Source organism: Prionailurus viverrinus, chromosome A2, assembly GCF_022837055.1.
Source record: "Prionailurus viverrinus isolate Anna chromosome A2, UM_Priviv_1.0, whole genome shotgun sequence".
Lineage (NCBI taxonomy): Eukaryota > Metazoa > Chordata > Mammalia > Carnivora > Felidae > Prionailurus > Prionailurus viverrinus.
This window is the reverse complement of record NC_062562.1, coordinates 115014533-115041429: the sequence shown is the minus strand read 5'-3', so window position 1 is coordinate 115041429 and position 26897 is coordinate 115014533. Positions and strand designations below refer to the sequence as shown.

The window sequence follows — 26897 nt, the reverse complement described above, 5'->3', positions numbered from 1 at the left end:
CCAGCACGGTACCATTGCATCCTTGACAGACACAGGCTGGCACCACTGTAGAAACATCCCTTATCCCGGGAGGGCTGGCACAGGTTACTTCACCTTATGTATAAGATGACGATGACTTTCCCCGTCCATGTCTTCAGGATGTATGAACCTCAAATGAGAGACCCGTTAGGAAACCTTCCTCCATAAAAAAATGCTCCGAAGGTGAAAGATGGTATTATTGCCCCAACTTTAGTTGTTGGCAAAATACTCAGCGAATTACTTCTCTTGACTGTGTTTGGTGATTTCTCACATTGGGACATGAAATGTTAAATTTCTCTGTGTGGTGACATTTTTGGATGGTGTGTAAATTAAAAAAAAAAATGGTTTGTAAAGAACACTCTCAAGTATAGTCACCTAGCACATCGCGATCCTTGCATTTAATTTGTGCTAGTGTGGCTCTTTCTTACCTTTGCAAAATTGATTAGTACTCTTATGTGAATTGGTGCTTAGTAATCCACATATATACTTAGCACATAAAACATGTGGATTTTCATGTTTACTATTGAAAATATATGCTTTAGATCTTGTGCTTGTGACTTTTGTTGTGTAAGTTATTTCAAAGGCCTTTTCTTGCTTTCAGACTCTGGGTTGAGAGATAAGGAGATGGTTTGTGTTGGCAGAGAGTGAGGCTCCCAGCCTCCCTCGGTCCCAGAAGCTGTCATTCCTGTGTACGTGTTCCACTGGAGGGAAATGTCCCAGAATCAATATTTGTGTAGGAAATTTTCCCCAACCTACTCTTACTCCGACCAGATAAAAGAAAAATACAGCTGAAAAAATCTAAATAACTGCTTCCTCCTCTTTCTATCACATGAGCCACACCACTAGGAGGCGTGAAGAGAAAAGTTGTCTTTGTATGTATTCCCTGACATGTTCAATCTTCATGTTCAAGGATGCCTAGAAGACCCCTTTTTAGGTGACTAACTGTACTTCATATGGGACGCTTCCCAGGGTGATGATAAATCCTCCGAAGTCCAGAATAAATACACTTTTCTTCCCAAATGGCGTATATGAACTACTGGCTGAAATATATTCTTGGAATCATACTTTTTCAGTGCTTCCAAGAAAATAATGTTATTTATGTGTTGGAAAAGGCCACACTCTTCCTTGTCATCAAGATACTGAAGATAAGAGTCTACCAGAACTTTGAGAGTCTCCATGGTGCGCACTGAGATGGATTGCTGAATTACCTTGCCACGTCCCTGAATTTCCTTGTATTTGTGATTCTTGCTCTGTGAATCGAACTGTATTGCTGCGCAACTAATTTTGAGGTTTTCAAAGATGTGATGAGAAATGGAGTATTGTTGCGTGGGAATAAGCTAGAAATACAGGACTGAATCTTTATCCCAATTATGCTTTGATGCTAATCCCCTCTCCTTTGTTTCTATGTATATGTACTAAGAATCATGCCTGAATCTTAAAAAATAGTGTTAGCCCTCAATTCTGAAATTGTTTTTCATTGTCCTGCGTGTCAGTGTGCAATAATAAATGCCTAGACACCAGAATATTGTTTTAAAAACAAAAACATGAATTTAGAAGGCAAAATATTCAAAAATTTAATTTTCTTCATTTGTATCAAAACAAACTTCATGGGGCACCTGGGTGGCTCAGTCGGTTGTGTGTCTGACTTCATTTCAGGTCATGGGTTCGAGCTCTGCATCCAGCTCTGTGCTGACAGCTCGAAGTCTGGCACCTGCTTCAGATTCTATATCTCCCTCTCTCTCTGTCCCTGCCCTGCTCATGATCTATCTCTCTTTCCCTCTCTCTCAAAAATAAATAAATAAACTTTTAAAAATTAAAAACTAAAACTTCAAAGAGCAAATGTTGAAATCAAAGTGTAAATCAAGTGCCGAGGTATGGTTCACACTTCATGTAGATGCACTTGTCCCGTGTTAGTTGCCCTCAAGAAGAATTATTCCCCATTACAGGTAAAGACTTCCCTTGTTTCAATTAGTTGAGTAAAAGGCAAATAGAAGTAAAAACTTCCACAGCCATTGCATTTTTAAGCGGAATTTACAATGTTACTCTGTATTTTTCCCTTGGCATTCTCACCTCTAGTTTTTCAGAGAAAACATAAGAGTTTTTCTTTCGTCTTCACTTTCTTCATAATTGGGCAGCAGTAGCAATAGGGGAGCCCCTTGGAATAAGCACAAATGGAACTTTTTGTTGGAAAGAGAAGAAAAGCTTCTGTCTACTTCCGCTGTTGCTGCTTTGCCCCTAGATGCTCAGTGATAGGCGTTAAGCTAGTTATTCATGGAGTTTAATACAAGAATTTCCCTCCCCTCTTTTTTCATAAATAGTTATGAAAGAAGTAGTTCATGTAAGTAGGCGTAGTCAAGCCGTGCCGTTGGGGGCACTTGGGGAGGGAACTGTTCATCCAGTTAGTTTTTACAGAGCTCATACGGTGTGCACAGCATTTTAGATGCTCTCTGTGGTAAGCACCTCACAGTAGGCAGAAAAGGCATACAAAAGCAAAGGGAATATGAAACAGTACTTTAAAAACTATAGAGCGGAAAGCACAGTATTTGGTACACAAAACCATGCAAAGTGAACCCATAAGTACAGTGCATGACCTCACTGTCAGTAAGGTTGGTAATATTTTTGCCCTGCTTTTGATGGAGAGTGCAAAAGAATAAATGGTACAGAAGATAGGAATAAATTATTCTACTTAGGAGTCATCCTTGATTGCTTCTTCTCCTCATCTCTCTCCGCCATCAACCATATTCAGTTCATTGGCAAGTGGTGTCCATTTTGTCTAAAAAGTCAGCTCAAATCCTCCATGTTTCTGCAGCTCATTGCCACCTTCCCGGTCTGAGCCATTGTCATTTCTAGTCACGATGTCGGCAGTTGGCAGCACCTGGGTGACTCAGTTGGTTAAGTGTCCGACGTTGGCTCAGATCATAATTTTACTGTTTGTGGGTTTGAGCCTTGCATCCGGCTCTACACTGACAGAGCTTGGAATCCTCTCTCCCTCTCTCTCTGCCCCTACCCTGCTCGTGCTCTAGCTATCAAATAAATACATAAACTTAAAAAAAAAAAAGATGTTAACAAGAGTCACCTAAGTGGCTCCCTATTTCCTCTCTCGCTTCTCTTAAGTCTGTTCTCCACAAAGAAGTCAAAAAGAACTTTGGAAAATACACATCAAATCATGCAATTCTAATTTAAAATTCCATTGTGCTTTCCCATGTTCTTAGGCTAAAATCTGGATTCACGCTGAGCTGTGCTTTCTCTGGGTTTGTCTCCTATCACTCTCACCTGCCATGGGTGGCTCCATCTCAACCTTGAGGTCTCCCCCCAAGTGTCACTTCTTCAGGGAACTGCCATCCCTGCCTCCTTCCCTCAAGTGTGACCTCTCCCTGTCGGTTTTCTGTCATTGCCCCATTTCTCATGATCTCTAATGCCATCTTACTATTTTTACTGTTATCATCGTTACCATTATCATTATTGTTATTGTTAGTTGTAGTAGTAGTTGTTGTTGTTCATTGTCTCTCTTCCCAGCCAGGATGTGTACTTCATGAAGTCAGGGTTTATTGGCCTTGCTCGCAGGAGTAGCCTCAGTATCAGGCACACAGTCACCACTCAGGAAATATTTTTAGGGTGAAAGAGCCAACTGTACAAAGAGCAAAATAATCAAGTCGGTCCGCCTGGATCAGGGCTGTATTGAATGTCAGTGTGAAGTTGCAGGTTAGGAGGAAGCTAGAGAATTCAAGGAAGACCTTCAATGACAAACAGGGAATTTATACTTGATAAGATAAGCGATAATATAGACCAAAGCATGGTACTTGTTATATTTTTTAAGACTGATTATTTTAGCAATTGTGCCCCAGCTGGATTGTATGAAGGAGAGGGTGGAATCAAGAGCTTTGTGTTAGGAGGTTGTTGCCTGAGTGCAGAAGGGGTGATAAGGACTTGGATAGGGAGATGCTGGGAAGATACAGGAGCAGAGGTAGATTCAAGACTCCCCAGTTTGGAATTTTGTGGTAACAATGCACTGAGCGGTCTAAATATACAATTATGCTTTCTTGATTATATGACTGTAAACTACCCGCCAAGAAACCCACATTGTTTAAAAAAAATTACTGTTCTCGGATCAACTTGGTAGAAGCCTTCAACTACACCCTAAATCCCGTTAGAATGAAGCACAGTACTGACATGCTGGTCAGGTTTAGGTGAAGAACCTACGAGAGCAAACTGTTCCACTGCCGTTGATTTAATAAACAAGAAAATGTACATGAGAAGTGCCCGACGCAATTGAAGTTCCATCCAAATAATTAAAAATAGCACTGATATTTACATTTTGTGAATCTCCCTAACATTGTTTTTTCTTGCCAAATTGCCATCTGAAAGGAAATTATCTAAAACTGGTTTCTTATGATGCTACATTGTTTTTAACACTCCTTTTCTTTTCTTTTTCTTTGCTTAAAGCAATTGAACAAGATGAAGACAATGGTGACAAACACGTAATTGTGGCAGAAGCTGAAGGTGTTCCAGATTCTCAGGTATGATCAGTTCTGTGACAGTTCCTCGTTACCCTTGTCTGCATTGACAGTTGTGAGGTAACGCAGGGGTTTGCAAATGATACAGGTTTGACCTTCTGTGTTCTGTAAATAGTGATACTACTGAGAACCAAGTGCTTGCTTTTGATAAAGAGGCATTTCACAAGAAGGGCCCTAAATTGTTAATGATACTTATAATTTGACTCATGAGGGAGGGAAAGACAGGCAGACATACTCCACTTCCCATAGAAAGCAAGGAAAGTAAGTGAAGGAACGGGAGAGATCACCTTAGAGCACACCACCCCCTGGAGATGGCGGAGAAGAATCTGTGAGCCGGCAGCGTCGACCGCCAGGGCTTGGCCAGACAGAGGAGTGTGACGCCTCACCTGCCAAATTTTCTGTGCCAACGCCCAGCATCTAACGCAAGGAATAAAGACCTGAGCCACCCTAGTGCTCTCAACTGCTAACTTGATGTAAATCAGAACATTTGAAGATTCTTGGCTTGGTTGACCCATTGCACTTCACCTTCCAAGTTCTGTAGCTGTTGATTGTAGTCAGAATAATTACATTAATGGGGCACCTGGGTGGCTCAGTCGGTTAAGTGTCCGACTTCAGCTCATGTCATGATCTCAGGGTCCGTGAGTTCGAGCCCCACGTCAGGCTTGGTGCTGACCGCTCAGAGCCTGGAGTCTGCTTCAGATTCTGTGTCTCCCTCTCTCTCTGCCCCTCCCCCACTCATGTGCTCACTCTCTCTCTCTCAAAAATGAGTAAAACATTAAAAAAAAATTTTTTTAATATATGAAATTTATTGTCAAATTGGTTTCCATACAACACCCAGTGCTCATCCCAACAGGTGCCCTCCTCAATACCCATCACCCACCCTCCCTTCCCTCCCACCCCCCATCAACCCTCAGTTTGTTCTCAGTTTTTAAGAGTCTCTTATGCTTTGGCTCTCTCCCACTCTAACCTCTTTTTTTTTTCCTTCCCCCCCCCCCCCCCCCCGCCATGGGTTTCTGTTAAGTTTCTCAGGATCCACATAAGAGTGAAACCATATAGTATCTGTCTTTCTCTGTATGGCTTATTTCACTTAGCATCACACTCTCCAATTCCATCCACGTTGCTACAAAGGGCCATATTTCATTCTTTCTCATTGCCATGTAGTACTCCATTGTGTATATAAACCACCATTTCTTTATCCATTCATCAGTTGATGGACATTTAGGCTCTTTCCATAATTTGGCTATTGTTGGGAGTGCTGCTATAAACATTGGGGTACAAGTGCCCCTATGCATCAGCACTCCTGTATCCCTTGGGTAAATTCCTAGCAGTGCTATTGCTGGGTCATAGGGTAGGTCTATTTTTAATTTTTTGAGGAACCTCCACACTGTTTTCCAGAGTGGCCGCACCAATTTGCATTCCCATAGAAAAAAAAATAATTATGTTAGCCTTTTCAGTCAACATGGCACAGGCTGTACTGTGTCAGTAAGTTTATATAGGGAATTGTTTGGAATTGTTTTGATGTGGTCATACTGAAAATGCTGTAGTCCTCAAGTTCATACCGAAATTGCATTTCAGGCTTTCAAGAAACCTGGTCAGGGATTCCCCAACTTAGTGTTTCCTACACTTCCTCAAAGGTTTCTTAAATCATTAAATTATTAATGGGACAGATATTTCTTTTTTAAAGTATTTTTTTTAAACGTTTATTTATTTTTGAGACAGAGAGAGACAGCATGAACGGGGGAGGGTCAGATAGAGGGAGACACAGAATCTGAAACAGGCTCCAGGCTCCGAACTGTCAGCACAGAGCCCGACGCGAGGCTCGAACTCACGGACCGCAAGATCATGACCTGAGCTGAAGTCGGACGCTTAACTGACTGAGCCACCCAGGCGCCCCAGGACAGATATTTCTAAACATAAACTGTTACTCATTTTTTTTGTTTTTGAACTCACTCTGTGGGCAAAGGTCTGTTTTAATGCAATTTTATTTCTTTGTCTCAAGAGGATACGCAGACATGGCTTTTTGGGATTTTGTGATTTTCTTCTCCAACAGTATTGTAACTACGGATCTGCAGGGTGCTCAGAGGAATGAAATCATGAAACCAAAAGAAACCAGTGAATTGATGATTAGATCAGGAACAGATTCTGTTTAGTTTGAAAGGCAAAGGTTAAGTTCGCTGGAGGCATGATGCTGGGTGTTACAGGCCAGGGCCACAGAGGAAGGAAGGCAGCTGTCACCTCATCTGATGTGTCTAAGAAAGTCTGACCTGCCACCACCGTACAAGCACCAGTTTTCAGTTCGATTCTGCGGGTCCATCTTTCCAAATGCTCTGAGTAGCGTCCTCAGTAGTTCAAGTCAGGTAGGGTGAGCTCAAAGAAAACTTTGAGAATTTTACCATCAGACACCGAGGCAGAGTTAGAAATAAATGTATGTGTGTGCACATGTGTGCCCTTGACACCAAAATTATTAATTTGGTGTTTAGTGTATGTACATATAATGGATTGAGCATCTATGTGCCATGCTCTGTGCTATTTCACCGTATTGCAGTCTTCCCTCCAGAACGTATTTTAAGCAAGTTAAGTAGAAATTGGTTTCCGACTCCCTCCCCATCTGTGACAAAGTATGCCACTATGGGAAAAATGCCCTCACGCTGTTGAAAACTTTGGGTATGTAAAGGGTTAAGATGGCAAGACTGGGTCTTATATACAGCTTTCCCACCTGCCATAAAACTCTAGTTCTCTCCTCATGTGTTAGCTCCTTTCCTCCTTTTCTCACTAAAAATATCTTTCCTGCTTAAGAAACTCCCACTTTAATGCAGTGACGTGTGGGTGGAGTGAAGGGAGCACGTAGACTTCGGTTTGCTTCCCAGCCCTTCCTCCTAGCTTGTGCTTTTACACAAGTTCTTTAGCGGCTAAACCTGTGGGCTGCTGCAGGGTAGCGTCAGCATTGTTGTCACCATAGTGTCCCTGCATGCAGAGTCCCTGCAAGTGACCGGCACGCTTGATTTTTGCCTCTGTAAAGCAGAGATATTATAAAGTTGTCTTGAGGTTGAAATGATACCGCACAGAAAATGCCTGGAATCCTGGCACATCAGAGTTTCTATGTTGGGCAGCACATGGGAGGTGTGGAGTGCAGCCTCCAGGGCCAGACGCCTGGGTTCTCCTCTGGGCTCTGCCACCGTAACCTTGGGCAAGTTATTCTCCTCTCCTGGGCGAGAGAGTCCTGTACTATAATAGCATTGAGAGTTCACTTGTGCGGCAATGCGGATGCCGTAAACACTCTCCTACGCTTTTGTTTTCTCCGCTCCACAGTGAACCCTATGAAGTAGGGAATGTATTGACCACCACTTCACAGATGAGCTGGTAAGTGGCAGGGCCAGGAATCAGACCAAGACAGTCTGGCTCTGACATCCTGGCTTGCAACGCCTATACTAAACCACCTTTCTAACATCTGTAAAATGGGGATGATTGCTGAGTTGAAGATTAGATGAATATATGTGAGACAGAGTGGCGCATGGCACATAGTAAGTACTCAAACAAGTGAGCCTCTATGAGTTGTTACCATTATCATCGTCTATCACATTACTCTCTGGTTTGAATATTTAAGGCATCTGACATGGTTGGGTTGCAGTATTAGTCTCTCTCTATATATGCTATCTTCACATACATACATACACATAGAGAAACAATCTAAACTCTTGATTCTTTATCCCTCTTTATTTTCTTATACAATTTTTTTTAATGTTTATTCACTTTTGAGAGATAGAGATAGAGCATGAGCGGGGAAGGGGCAGAGAGAGGGAGACGCAGAATCTGAAGCAGGCTCCAGGCTCTGAGCTGTCAGCACAGAGCCCGACGCGGGGCTCGAACTCATGAACTGTGAGATCATGACCTGAGCCGCAGTCAGGCACTCAATCAACTGAGCCACCCAGGTGCCCCTCTTTATCACTCTTTATATAGGACTAAAGGATTAAAGAATTTTTATCAAAATGTGTAGAATTTTTGTCAGGTTCTAGTTTCTGGCTCTTAATGAGATCTTCAATGAGTAATTTATAATGTATTGAACTTTGGAAATTCTTGCTTTGCTTCAGGTCGCCATTGACACCTGGATTCAGGAATTATTTTTGTTGTCTCCTCTCTTCCATTTGTATCAATCATCTTAATATTAAATGATGGTAACTGTTAATTATGTACAGTAATTGCCAAATATTTGATGATTAATTTACCATAGCCAAAATGTGACTTCTTTTTAATATACTGAAGAAAGCTGTTATTTAAGGCTGGAATAGCTATTATAGAAAACAGATGACCACTCAAAATCCTTTATGTTGAAACTTATTAGAATTTGCTTTTTTTTCTTCTTTATTATTTGTCTACTTTGCTGCCCAGCTTAGCAGTGTGGTCAGTAATGTTTACAGACTGGAGCTTTAATTTCAGGTCAAAACAAGACAAAATATTGGTGTCCTCCCGACTCTAGTCTGAAAGTTCAAGGAATCAAGTATATGAAATCAATGAATCTTTGACTTCATCAGCTATGTAAATGTATGACAATGTAGTTTTTAGTTTTATCAGAAGAGATTATGTCAGTATAACAGATTAAGAAAATTAAAAAAAAATTTTTTAATGTTTATTTTTGAGAGAGAGTGTGTGAGTGGGGGAGGGACAGAGGAAGAGGGAGACACAGAATCTCAAGCAGGCTCCAGGCTCTGAGCTGTCAGCACAGAGCCCGACAGAGGGCTCAAACTCATAAGCCATGAGATCATGACCTGAGTCAAAGTGGGTACCCAACCGACTGAGCCACCCAGGTGCTCCTGAAAATATTTGAGGGAAATAATAGTTATTAAGTCCATATAATAAGGTTTCTGCCTCCTTCCCTACTCGCACTATGCTCTGGCAGGATGTAGTTTCATATAGTGTTTGTATAGGATGGGTCTGTCCAATCGAAAAGTGTTTTTTTAACACATGTAATTGCAGAAAAGAGGAGGACCAGAGAAATGAACCTCTCTGAACTTGGTGCATCACCTGTACAGTAACCAGGAGTTACTGAATCATTTCTGAGGCTCTGTGATGCCCCAGTATGTGGTCTCAGGCCTGTGCTAGTGATGCCCTGGGCATCTATCACATGCACTTTTCACTGTGGATGCAGCTTGGCCCTTTCCCAAAGGAAAGGGTGTGTTTTTATATTACCAAAAGACAAATTTTGGGGGGTGCCTGGATGGCTCAGTCAGTTAAGCATCTGCCTTCAGCCCAGGTCATGATCTCATGGTTTAGGGGTTCCAGCCCACATCAGGCTCTATGCTGACAGCTCAGAACCTGGAGCCAGCTTCGGGTTCTGTGTCTCCCTCTCTCTCTGCCCCTCCCCCACTTGATCTCTTTCTCTCTCTCTCTCTTTCTCTCTCTCTCTCTCTCTCTCTCTCTCTCTCTCTCATAAATAGATAAACATTAAAAAAAAAAAAAAGATAGGGGCACCTGGGTGGCTTAGTCAGTTAAGCATCTGGCTCTTGGTTTCAGCTCAGGTCATGATCTCATGGTTTGAGGATTCGAGCCCCGCCTCGGGCTCTGAGTTGGCAGTGTGAGGCTTGCTTGGGATTCTCTCCCTCTCTCTCTGCCTCTCCCTGCTTGCTTGCTCTGTCTCTCTTTCAAAATAAATAAATACACTTTTTTAAAAAAGATAGATTTTTCTATCCCAACAAAGAAGAAATTTTAATAGTTTTCTTTCTCTATCTGAATTTAAGAAATGAATACCTGCTGCCCTACAAAATAAAATACCATTATTATTAATTTGTAAATTTGTTATTAGGATATTTAATATATCCTTATATAATAAATACTATAATTAGTTAATTACTATATAATATATTTTATTATATATTGCATATTATGTTACAGTATTAATATATATTTAATATATTTATTATATTTTATTTGTTATGAATCTTATATCATTATTATTATTATTATTATTATTATTACTATTATTATTTAGTGTGAATTGTCTTCTGAATTTTCCTGGAAAGGATTCTTTTTTTTTTTTTTTTTAACGTTTATTTATTATTCAGAGACAGAGAGACACAGAGCGTGAGCAGGAGAGGGGTAGAGAGAAGGAAGACACAGAACCTGAAACTCTGAGCTGTCACCACAGAGCCTAATGCGGGGCTCTAACTCACGAACTGTGAGATCATGACCTGAGCCGAAGTCAGTCGCCCAACCAACTGAGCTACCTAGGCGCCTGAAGGATTCTTAATATTTGTTGTTTAGGAAATAGATACGTACAGTTGAGTCATGTAATATATTGTCCCAACCCATCAGTGTTTTATCATTTGAGTTTTCTGTTTAAAGTAGCAAAAAAAAAATTATTTTATAAATTTCTGTGTGACATTTAATTGTTAAAGAAATGACCCTATTATGTAGTAATGAATAAGTATTTATCCAAACACCTTGAATTCATATTAAGTAGCATTCTAGGGTTGCAAAAGTGCTTACTTGAAAAGTGGACTCTTTGATCCTGGTTTTCCTTCTCTTTCGCATGATGTTTGATCTCAGTGTTTTAGAGTAAGTAATTTTTAAAGTCAAGATAATGCAGATGATGTTTTCATACGTAACCTGTGCTCTTTCACCTTTTGTCATGTGAGTTATTCATGTATCATCCTTGTAACCTTTCCTGACAGAATCCTGTCCAAGCTTCATTTTACCACTGAAAGAAGGGACCTAACATTTTTAGGACTCCATTTGCAAAGGAAACAGACTTTAATTTACATTCATAACATTTCTCTCCTCAAATACTGAAAATCATATGAATAGCTTTAATTATACATTACAGAGATTTTTTTTTTTCAAAGCAGACCTTGAAATAAGACTTTTAAATAACTCTTCTGATGGTTACAGATTAATCTTTTTTTTTTCTGCTTTAGCAATGTTAGGTAAACTGTTTATAATTAATTTCATATAGACAAATTAAGTAGTTCAAGAATGTGAAAGTCTAGATCAAGGGCTGTTACTTATCTTGCTTCTCCTGCCATAACAAAGCTCCCAAAATATATTAATAAATTCATGGGGTTTTTTGAATTAAATTACTAAATTACAGAGCTGTGAAAGAGAGCCCCAGAGAACATCTGGCATAGTGTGGTACTTCCCAAGAAGACTACCTTAGAAACTATCTAGAGTATATGGGCATCCCTCAGAGCTGCAAGTTCTCCAGGGAATGAAGAAGCATTCATAACCTTCCTTGAAAGCCTTTTTTGACAGTTATGGAAGCACTGTTGTAGAATTGATGATTTTACGAAAATGTACCTAGAAATTATGCAGAAAGCAGAAAATCAAGACATCAATATTTCTTTTTTAATTCTATGATGTTTTAATTATAAATATGAAATAATTAAGTTGGTTAGGAACCCATTTTCTTAAGTAACAGCATTTTGTGTTTAAAGTATATAATTTCTGCACCCAAGTATCTGGCTCTAATAAAAATGTATTTCCTCATTAAGGGCACCTGGGTGGCTCAGTTGATGAAGTGTCTGGCTTTTGATTTTGGCTCATGTCATGATCTTATGGTTCATGGGCTCGAGCCCCACATTGGGCTCTGTGCTGGCAGCTGGAAGCCTACTTGGGATTCACTCTCTCCCTCTTTCTCTGCCCTTCCCCTGCTGTCACACACACTCTCTCTCAAAATGAATAAATAAACATTTTTAAAAAGGTAAAAAAAAAAAAAAGGGGCGCCTGGGTAGCTCAGTCGGTTAAGCGTCCAACTTTGGCTCAGGTCACAATCTCGCGGTATGTGAGTTCGAGCCCCGCGTCGGGCTCTGTGCTGACTGCTCAGAGCCTGGAGCCTGTTTCAGATTCTGTGTCTCCCTCTCTCTCTGCCCCTCCCCCGTTCATGCTCTGTCTCTCTCTGTCTCAAAAATAAATAAATGTTAAAAAAAAATTTTTTTTTAATTAAAAAGGTAAAAAAATGAGATTTACTTATTAAAGAAAAGTCTGTATTTAGAATCCTATGCATATGATAAAAAATGTTCAGAGTTGCTTAAAAACTCATGTTCCCAAGAACCCCAAGAAATAGTCAGGGTCTCTAAGTTTTCTCTACACGGTTCCACCCTGATGTTATCAGTCATTTAAAAAACATATATGGGACCCACAGACAAAGGAAAGACTCTTCAAATCAGAGCACATGGGAGCTTAGGCCAGTTAACTTTGGCACCTGTGTTGGTAAGAAGAAGTAACAGGTTCAGTCCTGTGTGTCTATTTAGTCCCAAGACATTTTCCTCTTGTGTATCCCCCTTCCTGGCCCCATTTGCACACACACCCTCTTTTGTACAGGGCACCGCACTGGGGAGCAGAGAAATATTAGGATTAATCCATCATACTACTGAATAAACAACCACAGGGCAAGTCCTAATGTCACAGGGTCATGAGCCGCCTCTCTCCACTAACAAGACAGTATGTTAAACACCGTGAGGATGATGTGGATGGAGAAATAAGAAATTCTAGCTGGCTAACAGAAATGAATTTTGTAACTAACACAAACTTAGTCCTTGAAGTGTCAAAGCATTTAAAGGATGCTAATCATTTGTGTATAGGAATTCCCCCCAAAGTTTCCTTTTCTTTTTAGTTTAAAGGAGGATATTTAACACCACTGATCCTCTTATACTTTCTCTGTTATTGATTAAAAGTGCCTCTTCAAGATCAGCCCATATAGTGTTGTGTCAGGTTATGGGCTCCATTAAAATCCTGTCAAACAGAAATATCCTCCAAGGTGGATGGCTAGGATGGGTAAAAGGATCTAACAATAAAATCAAGGGGGCCCTTTGCAATGCTTGACTGTCTGATTCTGCCTCTCTTGTCCTGTTTCCTCTTAAGTCAGTGGGTAAACTACAGTCTGCTCCCTGTTTTTGTAAATAAAGCGTTATTAGAACACAGATGTGCTCACTCACCTATTGTGTCTTCTGCTTTTGCACTAAAACTGCAGAATTGGGTAGTTGCATCAGAGACCACATTGCCCACTAAGCCTGGAACATTGACACTCTGGCCCTTTACAAAAAAAAGTTGGCCAAACTTTGCAACTGAAATGACCATTACATGCTTTCTTTTCTCATCATGCCTCCACATCTTCTCACAGGCCCTACTCTCACCCGATAACTTGACTTATTTTTCTGGGAAATAGAAGCCTTCAGAAAGGAATTTCCCCATTTTCCCACTATGAAATATGCCAGCCTACCTATTTACCCTGTACTTCACCTGCCCTCCTGTGTTGGTGAGTGACATATTCACCATCCTCCCGCTGAGAGTAGATCGTGATGCTCTCTTCGCGTCTGAAGGACACGACTCCTAAAAATGCCCTCTCTCCTTCCTGCATCATCAAATTTCCCTCCATGATGGATGATTTCTAATAAAGATTAGAAGGCCAACATATCTATCACTGTAAACAAGCAAGCAAGCGATCACTCTGTAGCTAGTATCCTGTTGCTTGTAACAATTCAGAAGAGTTGTCACTCTCTTTTGAACCCAGGCTAATACAACTTCTTTCCCTACCACCATTTTGTTCCCCAAAAACCAAAACAAACAAAACAAAACAAAAGCTATATTCAAAGTCACCAATTATTGCTGTCAAATTCAGTGTCCGTTTCAATCCATCTTATTTGATATTGTAGCAACATTTGATACAGTTTTTCTTTGCCTTCTCCTTGAAACCCCTTCACTACTCCCCAGGGTCTCCTCCTGGAGCCTGTCCTTCTTAGTCCCGTTTCCTGACTACTCATCTTTCCAGCATCCAAACATGGGACTCAGTTCCCGGATTCCTTGTTATCTTTGTTTACATCACTGCATTGTAACCTCTCTTATTCCTTGGGTTTTAAATACTGTGTACACTGATGTCTCCCAAATTCCTGTCACCAGCCTGGACTTCCCCTCTGAGCCACCAAGTGGCCAACCAGGCAACAGCACTTAGATACCTCAGGGCTATCTTCCTCCCCAGTCTTCCCAATCTCAGTAAATGACAACCCTACCCTCCCAGTTGCTCAGGCTAAACCCAGTTGCTGCCCTACCTTTGGAAAATATTCGAATTCTAACCATTTCTCACCAGTTCCACCACTAAAAGATCCAAGACTTCTCTTCTCTGAAAACCAGTCCCTTATGGGTCTTCTGGTTTCAGCTACTTCTCCCCACCCAACAGTGTTTTCTCAACCCAAAAGACAGGATGATCTTGTTAAAATGTAAGTCAGATGATGCCATTCCTACATTCAAAACCTTCTAAAGGATTTCCATTTGATTCAGAAAAAGAAACCAAACCCCCTACCCAGCCTGTATGGAAACAATGTGATGCGGTCCCGCATCACCTCTTTGGCAGTTTCAGAGGGGGTAAGTCTCCCCCTTACCAACTCTGCTTCGGCCATGCTGAACAACAAGCCATTCTTATTGCTTTTCCCTCAACATGCCAAGCACATCCAAGCCTCAGGGACCTTGCACTTGTATTCCTCTGCCTGGAACCTTCCTTGCTTCCTTTATTTTTTTTTTTTTTAAGTTGGTTTATTTTGAGAGAGTGTGTGAGGAGGGGAGGGGCAGAGAGAGAGAGAGAGAGAGAGAGAGAGAGAGAGAGGATGAGAATCCCAAGCAGGCTCTGCACTGTCAGCACAGAGCCAGATGCAGAGCTCTAACTCACCAATTGTGAGATCATGACATGAGCTGAAATCAAGAATGAGATGCTCAACTGACTGAGCCACCCAGGTACCCCTCTTCCTTGCTTCTTTGAGATTTCCATTCAAATCTCATTTTACTAAAGAATCCTTCCCTGACACACCTGTCTTTATAACACCTCCAGTCATTTCTTCTACTCCCTTGCCTTGCTTTATTTTCCATCGTATCATATCTTACCATCTGATATATGTTACATAATCCTCATCCCCTAGTGAATGTAAGATTCATGGCCTGTGGGGCTTTTTTGTTATGGTAGTTCAGTGCTATATTCCTAGAACTTGTAGTTCCTGACTTATGTTTGTTACTCACATAACGAAGTTACTGTTGGGTAAGTGAATGAATGAATAAAATTAGGAGCTGGGGGGTGGGGTGGTTATATATGGACAATATTAAAAGGATATAATAAATACTGGTGTTTAAGTATTTGAAAGATTGTCATATTGGATAAGAAATAGACCTAGTTTCAGGTGGCTCAGTTGGTTAAGTATCTAACTCTTGGTTTTGGCTCAGGTCATGAGTTCGAGCCCCTGGTTGGGCTCTGTGTTGGCAGTGGGGAGTCAACTTGGGATTTTCTCTCTCTCCCTCTCTCTGCCCCTCCCCAACTTGCACTGTCTCTGTCGAAAAAGAAAGAGAAATAGACCTAGTTTTGGTTGCTTTTAAAGGTAAAACTAGTTCTCATGGGTTGACGTTGAATGATTTCAGAGTTTAGTGTGGTAAGGGACTTTCTAACAGTTGTGGGTCTCTAACAGTGCAAAGGCTGTCTGAAGATAACCAGCAATCCCTGTGCAAGGAAGTCTTGGAAATGAACTGGAGGACCACTTGTGAGGAATGTTTTAAAAATAAATCGCTGACTTTGGTGGAGCAGTTCCACTTGCTGTCCCCTGGGAATCTGATTTGGGCCACGTGAAGGATTTTTTTGTTTCCTTCCTAGTTGTTGGAGAAACTGCTAGATAACAAGCTATCCTTGCCTGTGGGAATAGAGATGTAGTCATTGTTTGGCATGGATAGTCCCATTTCTTCAATACCCACTCAACAAAATGGGTATCTTTTGCACAAACCATGAAGACCATAAGGTTGAGCATCCTTGTTGGCCCCTTCTCCATATTTGGTCCTGTTGCTAAGTCCATTCAAATCCTGTAGGTTGTACTAGATAAAACAAGAATCCAAAATTTTGATTGTTCCTGCCAAGAGTAACTTCAGATTTCATTAGATCATTTTCTGATATGTCACTATGAACCATTTTTTAAAGAATTTGAGCAGGAACAGTTCATAATTTGTGTTATAATGAATACACTTGTTTTCTAATAAAAGTCCTAGATTATCCTCCTTCATATTATTTTTACTTAGGTACTTTGGCAAAAAAAATGTGATACTTTATGGATCATTTCCAATCCCTGATGACATTTTAAGCTTTCTTTTTCCAGTTTATTTTTAATAAACTTTTTTTTTTACCATATTTCATGCGACATTGAAGATGTTTTGCTAATGCCCCATAGTAACTTTCCAGCTGTGAAAAAAAAATCGTGTGATCTTCTCGTTCACCGTGTGTTTGTACATGGAATAATCTGGTGGAGTAAAAGAATTAGGAGTTTGTGTACTGGTATTTTTAGTACTCTGTATCATTTCACCCTTTTTTGTCAGAGTGGTTCCTGGCTAACTTTCCCATGAGTTTTTAACCTCTTGTGAGGCTTTGCTTATGTAACAGGAAACGGGCTGTCAGGAACAAATAGTGGCATACCAGGAGCACACTTCAGTAGCAAATGACTTAGTTTGCTCTGCCCTTCACTCTCTTAAAGTAGACTGATACACGATCTCAACTTGAAGACTTTTGCTGTGGCGTTCCTAGGTTAAAATAATACAGTTTCAACTTTGCAAAGGCAAAATATTTTACCGAGACCATGCTTTACTCCAGGCGACAGAGGAGATGAGCTTATCATAAAGCGAATTTTCCAGTGGTGTCATGTCCTGGGACTGTGGATTTAAGTATATCTTCGCTTTTTCTCCAACTCTTAAGGCAGGAGTGATGTGCAAACTCCAGGAGAGAGATGACATCGGACGAATTGAACTGGTTCAGAAGCTGGCAAGAGAAAACTGTCAGTTTTTGCAGACAGACAAAAAGGAACAGGAGAAATCTGAACACGTAAGCCCTTTTTCTCTTGGGGATGCAGGCTTGAAGGGGTGAAAAATGTTTCTGCCTTATTGTATGTTTGAAGGAAAAAATATTTTAAATTCTTTAGTTTTGTTTTTCCCTCCAAAAGCATACTCCTTGGTAAAAATGACAGCTGCTCAAAACTCTAAACCAGCCGTTCATAACACTGGATTTATAAGAGAACTCTTCCCAAAAGTAAATCACATAGAAATATAAGAACACATGTAAGCAAGTACAGATGCATGTCTATTTATGATTTTGATTTGATGTCTTTCGAGTTTGACTTTGGGAATGTCAGCCCATCAGATAGTTTGTGGGGTATGAATTTTGAAAGTATATTCCTATGTACTTCTATGATGAGTCTGGGGTGGCTCTAGTTAGCAAACAGATGTATCCTGAGTTAGTAGAAATAAATGAGAGCAGAGTAACAGATTATAGATGCTTTCCCCGGAGTGGGGGAGTCAGAAGAAGAGTTTTCCCAGTATCTTCTGAATGTTTGTGTTCCAACAAAAGTTACACTGTTCAGTTGTAGTTAAACTGGAGGAAAGGGACGCTGTGCTCGGTTCTCCTGAAAGCTGTCATTCAGACTGAGCCTTAGAACTGAGATGCCTTCCGTCAGGCCAGGGCAACAATGGCACCACTTTCTTCTGATACGCATTGTTGTCTGCTGACTTTGTGTTGTTGTTTCTAAGACTTCGCTCCCAGTGCTCAACTATCCCGGATTGCTCATGAAGGGGAAAATTCCTCAGTGCTTATAAACATGTCTCCCTCTGATTTTAATTTTCCCTTGGAATTTTATTTTCACCAAAGGGGAAAAATTGCTTCATGCCTTCTCTTCTCCAAGGCCATGAGCACAAATGTCAGATTTTTACTGAGCAGGAGAGGAGGTGAGATGTTCAAGTGTGGGAGGCTGTTTAGGTCAACATAACACATCTCTAACTGCAACATCACATCATAACAAGTGGTGTCTTGAGGGGGAGTATGATTAAGCACTTTCAAAGCCTCGTAACTGAGCTATTCAGGGGGACCATTGACTTTAAGTGAGAGTGGACGTATCAGGAGCCTTCAGTTCACTAGGGACTATTGAAAAATTCAGGGACTTGTTTAAATTGTTAAAAGCACCCTGAAGGATGACTCTGTCAAAGACTGACTCTTAATCTCCGCCATGTCCTTAGAATATGTGGGATTAGTGTGTGACTTAAGCTTCTCAAAACATTGTTCCTTTTGATTGATTTAAATTGGAAGAGCAACAGTTTTCATTTACCATATTTTGTTGATTTCAAATTGCATGTTTCCTCCACATTTTAGCATCTCTGAAATCAGGATAAGTCTTAATGATTGATCATATGAAAACACAACCTGGTTTAACTGTGAGCATTTATCTTTCCTAGTGGTCCTTAAAATGAATGATATGTATTACAGTGAATTGCATATTCAGTTCAGTGGAACAGCGACAGCCTGAGGGTAGGGCAAGAACTTTTAAAGTCAGACAGATAGAGTGCCACTTAACCACGGCTAGAAATCATCATCTTTATGCCTCAAACAACTTTAGGCTTATTTAAAAAGATAGCTGTATTGCGTTTGCCTTGCATTTAATTGAATCCAGAATATTATAGTTACAGTTAATGAGACTATCATATCCTCTAAAAATATAAGTGAAATCTGAACTTGGTGCTGGTAATTGTAAAGACTTGTAACTTAGGATAGAAATTTAGTGGTATAAGATTTACAGCTTTGCTTATGGTTATCCACTCTCTGTTCTCTTTAATCCTTCATTTTAAGATCATAAAATAGAACACTAAGGTTTGTTACTTTTTGCATGAATGTTGTAATATGGATGCATTACCAGCTCTGAATTACTTATGTTCCTGAGAGAAAAAAGGTGTATAAATAAACATTGGCATTATGGCCTTTGCTAGTAGACCTCACTTACTGCAGTTTAGAGTAAGGAGAGGTGAATATTCAGGATCTTTCCTCCTTAGTGATGAACATAATCTCAGCCATTCTGCCATGTCCCTCCATGCAAGATGACAGCAGTTGAACTGATCTGCTCTGCAAGCTGATATTTATACAGGGCTCTACTCTATGGATTATTTGACACTAGATGCTTATACTTTTTGCAGTAATGTATTAGCAAAAAAAAACCCCATCTGGTCGATTATCTTGCTCATTTACGTCTTGAGCATTTGATAGAGCTGTATACACATTGGCTTGCACTCTGAGTTCACTGTGCTCCCTGCCCTCAATCTCTTTTCAGTGGTAGTCATCTGCTCTGGCTCATGAAAACCCGGGGATAACACGCAGTATGTACAGAGGAAACGGTCATTTACTTAATGTAAACCTAGGCCCGCAGTTTCTTCTTTTACAAAGGTAACAATAATGACCAAGCCCCGGAGTTAGATACAGATTTCCTTTCTTTTACGATTTTAAAATGCTTCAGCTACGTCATCTACCATTCCTGGGCCAAAGTTATTTAAGTAGACAATGGTGAAATTTGAGTTAGAATCTAAGTTACCCATTGATTTTTTTTTTTTAAACTAAACTACACTGCATCTACAGTTCTAGAATACCACATCCCTTTAAATGCATAGTGCCAAAATGAAACAGCTCCTTCTTAAAGTACTACTGAATAGAAAAAGAATAAAGCTTTTGTTGCTGGCACATCTTGTTACAAATAGGAGCTTAGAGCTTTCTGGGTAGGGCATTTCTAATATTTTCTTAAACTGGTCAATGCCATTATTATAAATGCATGCAATTAGAGAAACACTTCACTGTGCTTTTGCCAAGGTATTTCTGAAAGAAAAATATTTAAATGTATAATCAACACAAGTTTCTCAGGAAGCACTTGGTTTTCTTATTTTATATTAACAAGCTGTAGGTAAAATTAGGCAACGCTCATTACTAAGTGTTGAAAATTATGATGTGAGAACTTGAAGAAGGGGACAGAAGTTGGTTATTTCTTCTAAACATGATGATAGTGGGATTAACATTGGGTCATCAACTCTTTAAAGAAATTACCTCTTATGTAGACATCATATTTCCCCATCTTAATCTGATTATATTAACAGAGGAAGGGGCACATGTTACCAAATGGGGACGTTCAGGCTTGACCTGGAAGGCTAATGGTCACAGCACAGTTTGACAGGGAAGAGCCTCGAAGTCACAGGACTAGCAAAAGACACATGACTTGAGCCCTGGGCAATTCATGGGGAATGAAGGGGAGTGGGCTGTAAGAGAGGTTACGATTCATTTGTGTAAGACCTCGTAAGGCACTGAAAGGAGTTTAGGCTTGCCTTTCTGGCAAAGGGAAGCCATCGATGAAGGGAAGGAAGTGTGGCACAATCAGGTGCGGTCTTCCTAAGTAAGATCTTTCTGGCATTGGCTTAGAGGAAAAAATGAGTGGAAAAGAGGAAAGTGTTTGAGAGAATCCTTAGAAAACTATGATAGTGAGTCAGTGAAAGGTGAAAGCCTGAACCAAGGTGGTAACTTGGGAAATAAGAAGGTTGTAGATGACAGGAGTCACTGAGATGGTAAAACTGGCAGTATTTGATGGCTGGTGATGGGGAGGGGTGCGGGGTAAGAATGTGTGTTATATTAAGCATTTTTTAAGTTTTTATTAAGGCTTCTTTGGTATAGTGGTAGACATAAGAATGTTCCGTTTAGCATTAGAATGGTTGGTACCTTTGGTGAGAAGCTACAAGACATTTACCTTGCTTTGTTTCCTTGCAGTATATTTCAGGTGTCTGAGACACAGACACCTGAGTATCTAGAGCACTCAGTGTTTATCTCCCTGGCAAATTGTCGGGTCAGGGTTCTGGCTTACAGCATGGGAACCGCATAAACCATCTTCTCATACCAGACCATTGGAAAATTCCTTGGGCAGACAGTCTCTGGTAGTCACAAAATTAACTGATTTTAATTTTAATAATTAAAATTAATTTAGCCAAAGCTTTGGCATTTCCTGCAATGATGTGTGTGCCTTGTTCAGAATTATCTGTGATTTTAGGGATGCTCTCTTGGCCCATGTAATCTGAGTTGGCATTACTAAGCTGTTATTTTAGAATGCTGTTGATCATTTATTCATTCCATATACCTTTATTAAAGCCGGTGTCCTAGGGGATTCAGAATAACTATGGTGGCTTCTACCCTGAAGAAGTACAGTCAGGTGTAGAGAGAAGACAATGACGCAGATAACTGAGATATAAGGAGACAGTGTTGATAATCTCCAAAGAGATACACAGAAGTTAGAAGAAGAATTTACACCCAGGGAAACAGGATTCTCTGTTACAGCAGAGGTAAAGTGTGATGTGAGAGCTGGGCTAGAGCGGACTCAAGTCTGATGGCTTCTGGCTGCGTCTTCTCTCCCCAGTCATTGCAGGAGGCAGGGCTGATAAGGACAGGAACCTGGGACATCCAGAATCATGATAATCTCAAGAAAGAAGAATGACCAGGACCACCCTCCATGGAACAGACAGAACAATTACATAAGGAAGGAATGGTGGTGGCAGATGTGGGAAGGATAAAAGAGAATGTGAAGGTGCCTGCTTCGTTTGAGTCCTAAGTTAGATTTGAACAGCATGTAAACTGCTCATACTTTTGTAGCCGTGAAATAGCTGTATTAAAGAATATATCTAGAGGTGGATACTTTTCTGGGACACAATGGTACTATTGCCCAGAAGAACCAAACTATTCCTAAAATGTAGCTTTGGTAGCATATTGACTTGTAGTGTATACATGGCAGTAGTAGCTGCTAAAGTGAGTTCCTAAATTCTGAAGTGCAGAAATGTGGGTCTGTAAAATGTGTGTGAGAGCTCTGCTAAGCAGTGCTTCCCTAGGGACTCTGTCTATAGCCCTCCCTCTCCCCACCGGTTTTCTCCAGTTCCTTTGTTAAGACTGAGGACCCACCCTACTTCCTTCCCCTTTTCCCATTCACTTATGAAATATGGGTGGGAAGGGGATTTTGCACATTCTGAAACTTAACCTTGGCATAGTCTGCTGCCAGGGTAGCGTCCCTGTCACTCAGCCTCAACCAGGATTTCCTTTTCCCTGTTTCCTGCAGCCTCATCCTGCAATTCTGCCTACGTCAAAGGCTTCCTTGTTCACAGATGACTAGGGGAGACCTAGGGTATTCTGGCTGCTGTCCCTCTTATTTCACCTATTAAAAGTTAGTCTCTGCCTTTTTTCCAACTTCTCTTTGGTCTATTACTTTGTTTTAAAAATAAGGCTAAGCATAAGGTGAAAGCCCTCTTTTTACTCTACATGAAACACTAAAAGCAAAAGTGGTTTTATCATTCTGTATTCAAACTTGCATTATGTATGTAGGCAAGTAAAGTTTAGAGCAACCATGGCATTACTCAAAGTTTATCAACAATTTAGTTTAACCAAGAAACTACTTAACTACAAACAGAATTTTGTAACATTATTGCTTAATAATGAAAGCCAGAATTCAGGTACATATAATGGGCAATTCATAATATGTTAAGTTGCCCTCCTGACAAACCGCTGTGTAGACATGATGTTGTTTTTCTTAATAACAAAAACTTGACTTTGCGTTGGTTTCGTGCTAAGGTCCCCTTTCATAGGAAGGAGACTTATTTGAATGAATGATTCTAGTTCATTTTTGATCAGGATTAATATGGCCACAGAGTAACACAAAAAATGGTAGAAGATGGTTCATGCCTCCCAGAAGTTTACAAGTGAGCTGGGGGGGGGGGAATTCACACATGGAAACAAGTAATCTCCAAGACGGTATTTATTCAAGTGTTTTACTACTGTGACAGACATTGAGAGAGGGAAACACCCCTAGTAAACACATTTCACAACTGCAGCAGCCCATGCTCCTCTGCATTCCACAGCAAGGCTTACAAGTGTGGTTCGCTTTCCGTGCTCTTTAAATTCTGGTTTGTTGCAATTATTTATTTATTTGTTTATTTGCCAGGAAAATGGCAGCTGAGCTGCCAGTGAAAGCGGCGTGCTCATGCTGTCTGGTGGAGCCATCTGCTCATTAGCTCTGTTTTTAAGTTCTCACAAGAAGCCCATTGCAAGTCCTGACACTGATTTTTTTTTTAATGAGTTTCAACGTTTTTAAAGAGAGAAATTTGTCATTATGGCATTTGTTTTTTTAAATACTCAAGTTTATTTTAAAAAGCCCAGTTAAGAAAAGTGATACTGGCTCAGTTAGATTTATCAAGATCATGTTCTCAAAGATCTTGTATTCCCCATGGGACAGATGCTGCTCCCTAGGTTGATAAAGTTCTTACTCTTATAGAATTAAAGTAGTTGTATCATCTCTAAAATGTCTGAGAGGGGCACCTGGGTGGCTCAGTTGGTTAAGCGTCTGGCTTCAGCTCAGGTCATGATCTCCTGATCCATGAGTTCAAGCCCCACATCGGGCTCTGTGCTGACAGCTCAGAGCCTGGAGTCTACTTCAGATTCTGTGTCTCCCTCTCTGTCTGCCTCTCTCTTTCTTTCAAAAATAAATAAACATTAGAAAAATTTTTTAAATAAAATGTCTGAGAAATCATTAAAATGAGATATTGAGATGGGGCGCCTGGGTGGCGCAGTCGGTTGGGCGTCCGACTTCAGCCAGGTCACGATCTCGCGGTCCGTGAGTTCGAGCCCCGCGTCAGGCTCTGGGCTGATGGCTCAGAGCCTGGAGCCTGTTTCCGATTCTGTGTCTCCCTCTCTCTCTGCCCCTCCCCAGTTCGTGCTCTGTCTCTCTCTGTCCCAAAAATAAATAAACGTTGAAAAAAAAAAAAAATGAGATATTGAGAATCAGGTTATTTTTCTTTTGTTTATGCCCTCCCCCCCCTCCCTCCCTGCCTCAGTGGTATATCTTACTCCAGACCCTGGACAACCTTGCATTATTTTCCTTTCTACCCCCATCAAGGCCTGATCTGCATTATTGCTAATAATATAACAATATCATTACCTTCTAGATTGTTGTCTGATTAGGTAACACTAGAAATCTTTGGTAGTTTGGTTTCATTTTTTGTTCATAATGGATGCCTTAACACCAAAAGGTAGGGAAAAGATGCACAGACAGATGGACAGTCCTTCACAGACAGATGGACAGTATTTCATGACAACTGTGTACCACTGAGGCTTGGAGAAATAAGAACATGAAGAGATCTCAGGGAGAAGGAAGACAATAGGTACCAACTTATAAAGTGCTTTCATTCCCGTGGAAGGTCCTGATACATCAAAGCCTGCAGAGAGCTAACACTGCAAGAAATTCAGAGGCTGAATTCACAGTTCTCTGTGTGGTAAGTGTTCTGCAGAGTGCTATGGAAGCTTGTCACAGGGGTCTAGGGAGACATGCATACGTCCCTGAGGAAGAGAGAATCTGAAGGGCCAGAGGCATCACTAGGAGAACTGAGGAAAGACAGGCATTGCTGGCAGATGAGGGAACACGAGTGAGGATGCCAGTGTGAACGGCTCATGCCAAGAGATGATGCTGCAGCCCCAGGGGCAGAACCAGGTGGCTGGGGCATGGCCGCAGGGGGAGGGCCACAGGGGCCAGAGGATGCAGAACCTTACAGGCTTAGCCAAAAATTGTGTGCTCCTAGCCAGATAGCTTTGAGCTCTTGTGAAGAATTTTATAAGCAAGAGAGAAGAAGGTGATTTACAGTTGAATTTTTGAGACTCCTCTGCTGCAGCGCCAGAATGGGTTTGCAGGAAGATGGGTCACACCCGCTTCCTTTTTTCACAGGCTTCTCTGTTGGTTTTACAGAAGCAGTCACCAGCATAAACTAAGGATTTCGTGTGAGGAGCTCCAGTCCGTGAACTTGAGCTAAAGTCCCTGGGAAGGCAGAATGTCCAATTATAGCTCAATTCTGATTCTTTAGCTTTACCCTAAAATACACCACGACACTATCATTTTCTTGAAAACGCTGGCTGTGATTCAGTCCTGTTTTTATAGAAATGAATTTTGAGCTTGCGTGTCATGTGAATACTTTCTGTTAATGACATAAGCTTATATGTTCACTTTAAAAATACTTACTCTGTGGTATAATGTTTGCCTCATATTGATTCAGCCAAAGTTTGGTGATTTCTGAGTGATTCAAATACTTCAGTTGATAAAGATGAGGAAAAGAAATGTATAAAAGATTTCCATATAAGATGGAAAGAATTTTTTTTTCCTTTTGCAATGGGAAATGGATTGAAGGAGGATTCCATCTGGCATACAGCAGCCCTAAATGTTGTCTTAAGATAGCAAAAATAGAAGATTGCTTAAAATACCATAACAGAACATAACAGACTGCGGCCAAGTGTGCAGTACATATTTCTCTGATAAATCATGTTAAATACCCACATTTTACTTAAAACATGACCATGTTCTTATTTTTCATTACATAAAAATTTGTCTTCAATTAAAAAAAAAAGTCCATTCCATTACTGAAGCAGGAAAGGTTTGTTTTTTTTTTCTGTAGAAGTTGATGCTACAGCCCTTAGGTTTACCTGGAATAGATTTCTTAATTTTTCTGGTGGTTGTTGTTTTCCAGGATTTCCCTCCTATATTAAAAAAACAAATGGAGAAATAAGATATGGCATGTAGATTCATTTACTGTACATTTGTCCATAATTAAGTGAACAAGGCTCAACAATTTTAAGAAGCCCTTGTAAATGTCCTCTTTGTTCAGGTTCCAGGAATGGCTGGGCATGATTGAGGCAAGCTGAGTCAGAATAAAGGATTAGGGGCTCCTCGAGATCCAAGAAACACATAGAGGGAGAGACTAATGGTGATAATAAGACAATTAAGATGGCAGGAAGTGGCTTGGGGGTAGGGATTTGTAGGGAGGCTCATGAAAACTTAATGAGTCATAAGAGCATATCTTGGTGATTGCAAAAGTGGGGGTAGGATAGAAATAAGGTAAAATCTTGGCCTTCTGCAGTCAATGAGGAGAGAGAATGGTGCTTCAGACAGATGAGTCCCTAAACCTTTCATGATCTTGCCTTGGCTAGGATTTATAGAGGTAAAACAAGCTTCATATTGACACTCTTATGAATACAGAAGTCTAATGATCCCCAAATGGTGCAATGCATAATAAAATCCTAAACTGAATTTTATGCTTGATGGATGCTATCACTTTCTTGCTGCTCAGTGAACTTACTGTTATTACAAATTGGGGGATTGTGATGATGCGTTATTTTTTGCAATCAGTCTGAGTATCCTGGAGTTTTCCTCTGAGAGTCATAGCCAATGGGAAGAACTTGAGATATCCTGTGTCCTGATTGTTTGGGTAAGAAAAACTTTCAATCAAAAACTGGCACCTGCTAAATAGGATTATAAAGTGTTCCTCTAAAATGGGCAATAAATACTATACAGTCCATTAATTCTGTTGGAAGTTTGTTAATCACAAGAAAAGGTTAGAAATATGTCCATTAATGATATTCTTCTTGTAAAAATAGATACCTTTTAATGTCTGTAATCAGAAGCAAAAAAATCAATAAAAATAATAATTACTAGAGATCTTTTAGGTTTGTTAGAGAAAGTTATAATTCAATCTTGGTGTTTTTATCTGTGTTCCTAA

General features: G+C 40.4%; 1 protein-coding gene across 5 annotated transcripts in view; it reads left to right on the top strand.

The window, feature by feature from the left end:
* RAPGEF5 (Rap guanine nucleotide exchange factor 5) overlaps positions 1-26897 on the top strand; it is a 309698-nt gene that overhangs the window by 189603 nt on the left and 93198 nt on the right. For 4 of the 5 annotated variants that reach the window (XM_047833993.1, XM_047833985.1, XM_047834003.1 and 1 more), the window contains 2 exons: positions 4462-4535; positions 17230-17355. In XM_047833993.1, coding sequence (XP_047689949.1) covers positions 4462-4535; positions 17230-17355 — 200 coding nt within the window. Of the gene's footprint in view, positions 1-4461; positions 4536-17229; positions 17356-24554; positions 24630-26897 lie in introns of all 5 variants that reach the window. The other variant, XM_047834021.1, reaches the window with a different exon arrangement.